Below are 4,489 nucleotides of genomic sequence, written 5' to 3'. Positions count from 1 at the left end.
CCCCCCCCCCCCCCCCCCCCCCCCCCCCCAGGTGCTGATTCCCATCTCCCTCTTCGTGTCCATTGAGATCGTGAAGGTGTGCCAGGTGTTCTTCATCCACCAGGACTCTGAGCTGTACGACGAGGAGACGGACTCTCGGCTGCAGTGCCGAGCTCTGAACATCACCGAGGATCTGGGTCAGATGCAGTACATCTTCTCCGACAAGACCGGCACGCTGACCGAGAACAAGATGGTGTTCCGCCGCTGCACCGTGGCGGGGGTGGAGTACTCTCATGATGCAAATGGTGAGAGAGAGAGAGAGAGCTCGCAGGCACGCACACACGCGCGCACACACATCCACGCACGCACGCACATACACACGCACATACGCACACACACACATGCACACGCACACACTCACGCACAAACACACGCACGCACATACACACACGCACACACTCACGCACATACACACGCACATGCACATACACACACACTCATAAAATCAGTTCCCTTCATAAGCAAAGTTCATACTCGCTGTAGTGAAAATGACGTAATCACAGCCGCCGGTTTGTTCGTGTATATTTGAATTTCTGTTGTTTATAAACAGAATTAATTTGCACGTCTAGAGATTGTTACAAAGACGGTCAATTCGATTTTATTATCTTTAGAAACGAGACGTGTTAAAAATCTACATTATAGTAAATATTTATCAGTCCATTCAAATAGTTTACAGGATATTCAACCTTAGTTTCTTTATAATACATTTAATACTTGACTTGTTTCTTTACAGGTTTGTATAATAATAATAATAACTTTTAAAAACAGAGTTTACAAAGTGCTGTGACAGACGAAGCAGCAAAAACAAGACGATAATAAGAACAGAAAGATCAGTGAGACAGTCGATACGATAGAAATAAATCAACTTTAGTAAAGTAATTCAGTAAAATCAACAAATAAAACAGAAAAGTGACGACATCACATACAAGCCCGTCTGTAAAGATGTGTTTTAAGAATGATTTAAACGAGACAAATCAAGACAATAAAGTCGTCCATGAATATGAGATATGAGTTTACTGATGTCTTTGTGGCTTCCAGCCAGAAGACTTGCGATGTACCAGGAGATGGACTCGGAGGAGGAGGAGTGTCCGTCTCACGGCGGCACTCTGCCCAGACGGGACAGCGTGAGCAGCCACCAGAGCCGCGTGGTGCTGCGCTCCCACAGCACCAAGTCCCACCGCAGGACGGGCAGCCGGGCCGAGGCCAAGCGGGCCAGCATCCTGTCCAAGCACACGGCCTTCAGCAGCCCGATGGTCAGCAGCGTCGACACCAATGCCGTCCTCGTCCTGTGAGCCGTCCTCTGATTATCCGTCCTCTTGTCTGTCCCGCAGGAGAAAGACGTCACCCCCGACCCTCAGCTGCTGGACAAAGTCAATGAGTGCAGCAGTCAGATGGACTTCATGCGGTTCCACAGCCAGCCCGTCTCCCAGCTGCCCTCTGACCTCGCCGACGTCATGGACTTCTTCATCGCTCTCACCGTCTGCAACACGGTGGTGGTGTCCTCCCCCAACCAGCCGCGGCACAAGGTACTCCTCATCTATAGTTAACAGTTCACCGTTAACCGTCAGAGTGTAAATAAAGTGTTACTGACTCAGTAGAACATGTGTTTCTAGTCTCTGGTCTCTGATCGTGTTTCATTGTAAACAACCAACAGGAGGAGAGCTAGTAACGTTAGCAGCACCGCTAACGTTACTAGCTCTCCTCCTGATGCTCTCCAAATGTCAGCATGCTAACACATGCTAACACGCTAATTGTCATTGTACAAGACAGGGTTGCACAACAAAGCATAGTAATAATCCCTTTATGCTGCCGTTTTGACGCCTCGGGGTTGTCGATTTGGCCGTCGCCATGTTGTTGCTACCAGTGAACAGGAAGTGACCATATCTGGACTGAGGAGGAGTGACGTAGAGACGTCGTATACGTCTCTGGTACAGAGCTTTCAATCACCGTGTAGCCCCGCCCTAAAGCATCCCCTGCTTTATTTATTTATTTATTTATTATACCATATTGAGCCCTTTAAGGGGGACATTTGTCTCTGCATTTGACCCATCCCCGTATATAGGGAGCAGTGGGCTGCCAATGACTTTATGGTCAGTTTGAAGCTTTGAAGAACTTTGAAGAACCAATAGGAACTCATTCTGCTGAAGTACCGCCCTCTTTCTGTTTATCTTCTTTTAAACATGGGAGTAGCTTTTTCATCTTCTGACACAAAGACTTCATTTAGTTTGACGTTATTTCTTTCCCATAAAGCGACCTCACAGAGTCTCCTCTGGTGTTCTAGCTGAAGGTTTCATTGTTCTCCCTCTGGTCTCAGTCGAGTCTCCGTGTTGTGTTGGTGTGAGACCGGGTGTGGTCGTCCTGTTCAGAGGTGATATATCCTCTCCTGTGGGCAGATTAAGCTGCTGTGACACATTATTTATGGAGCACTGTTTGTGTTTGGAGGTTATCTGATCAGATGGGAGGAAATGTAAATGTGTACAGAAGCTCTGGCTTTGATACGCTCGCCTTTCAGTTTGTGCTCTTTTGTCATTCTTCACATTTTTATGATGTTGCCCTTGTGGCTTCACTGGGAACCTGAGTGATTTATATATGTGAGTCACTGCAACACCTAACGGAGCCTTTTCATCAGGACTCAGGTCTTTAAACCTCTGGAGCTGGTTCTGGTTCCTCACCAGATTAAATCTTCATAAAACACATTTATGATTTTCTCTTTTAGAGCTCCAGTGTTTCCCAGAAGCAGCTGAACAACAACGCTGATCACAGCTGCAGAGATCAGTCGATTGGTTGTCAACTATTACATTAATATAGTTTGATCATCGATTAATCGGTTTGAGGGAGAAAAAAGTCAGAATTCTTCTTAAATGTGAATATTTTCTGGTTTCTTTGCTCGTCTGCGAAACAGTAAACTGACGAGACAAAGCAAGACATGACCACTGATCTGATCTCCACCATTTTCTGATATTGTTTTGACCAAACGACTCATCGACTATCGTTAACATACAATGAAAATAATCTGTGTTTTGCAGCCGTATTCCTGATCACATGATGACTGCAGAGAAACACAATGTTTTATTGAAGTTTGTCCTGTTTGTGTTCATTCTTTACTTTCTTCAGGTGACTCTGTTCAGTGACGTTGATGTTAAATGATTTCTAAAATAAAACTAAAGTAATGAAACCATAAGAACCAGAACCAGGACTGAGCCGACTGTCAGACCCAGTTAAACCAGAAACACTACCACTTCTGACCACAGGGGGCGCCAGAACCAGCACTAAATAAAAGAACGACTGACGTGGCCTCGTGCACTATTTAGTTACTTTAATTATTGAGCACTAATTAATCAAAATGTGGCAAAGATTTTGAATATATTGAGGTAATGAATTATAACTTGTGCGCAGGGTGAACGTCTGGTTTTCTGTTTCTAAAAGTGACAGAAATGTTCGCACTCATCCGCTCTGATGGACCCAGAAACCTCGGCCCTAACAGGCTGAACACTCGGTCTCATAACGTCGATGTCTGCTTCTCCCTCCAGGTCCGGATGAGGTTTGAGCTGAAGTCTCCGGTCAAGACCATCGAGGACTTCATCAAGCGCTTCACACCGAGCCGGCTGACCTCGGGCTCCAACAGCAGCAGCTCCTCCAGCCTCGTCACCAACCGCTCGTCCTCCAACAAGGGCGGCTCCAGCCTGCTGTCGTCGCCCTCCGCCGAGAGCACCCTGACCAAGCTGCAGGAGGAGCAGCAGACCCCCCCGCCCCGCTACGACGGGAAGCCGCGGAGCCCGGAGGACGGCGAGCTGCGCTACGAGGCCGAGTCCCCTGACGAGGCGGCGCTGGTCTACGCCGCCCGCGCCTACAAGTGCTCGCTCGTGGGACGCCTCCCGGACCAGGTGACCGTGGAGCTGCCGCACCTGGGCAAGTTGAGCTTCGAGCTGCTGCACACGCTGGGCTTCGACTCCACCAGGAAGCGCATGTCTGTGGTGGTTCGACACCCTCTGACGGACCAGATCACGGTCTACACTAAAGGAGCGGACTCCGTCATCATGGACCTCATCAAACCCCCCGACACAGGTAGGAAGCTCTCGTTCATACGGTCGCTTTGGGCCTCGGAGCCATTGATTCCAGGTAGGAGCTGATGCTATGTTCAATGTCCCTCGGACATCGGGAATCACGGCACACCAGAGTTCAACAGATCAGAAAACTTAATGGGGTTTGCTCCAGCCACGTTAGATATTACTGACAATACCAGTTGATACCAACACATCAACAAACACCATAGCAGCATGTTCATGTTTCCTTCTTTAGTCAGCATATCACCTACAGACCGTATAGAAGTCTATATCTACAGTATACTGTCACCGTGACGTTTTGAAGCCTTGAGTTCAGCATTTAGTCTGTCGCCATGTTGGTTTATCAACCAGTGAACAGGAAGTGACCATATCTGGACTGAGGAGGA

General features: G+C 48.0%; 1 protein-coding gene across 1 annotated transcript; it reads left to right on the top strand.

The window, feature by feature from the left end:
• Positions 1–31: 31 nt before the first annotated feature.
• LOC116379236 (probable phospholipid-transporting ATPase VA) lies at positions 32–4,433 on the top strand (the record flags this gene model as incomplete). Its single annotated transcript, XM_031841176.1, has 4 exons — positions 32–284; positions 1,078–1,292; positions 1,371–1,565; positions 3,570–4,433. Coding segments are annotated over 4 exons (1,263 nt in total), but the record flags the coding sequence as incomplete, so codon positions are not given.
• Positions 4,434–4,489: the final 56 nt, after the last annotated feature.

Source organism: Anarrhichthys ocellatus, unplaced genomic scaffold (genome assembly GCF_004355925.1).
Source record: "Anarrhichthys ocellatus isolate YVR2014 unplaced genomic scaffold, GSC_Weel_1.0 scaffold3947, whole genome shotgun sequence".
NCBI lineage: Eukaryota > Metazoa > Chordata > Actinopteri > Perciformes > Anarhichadidae > Anarrhichthys > Anarrhichthys ocellatus.
This window is presented reverse-complemented; position numbering and strand designations above follow the sequence as displayed.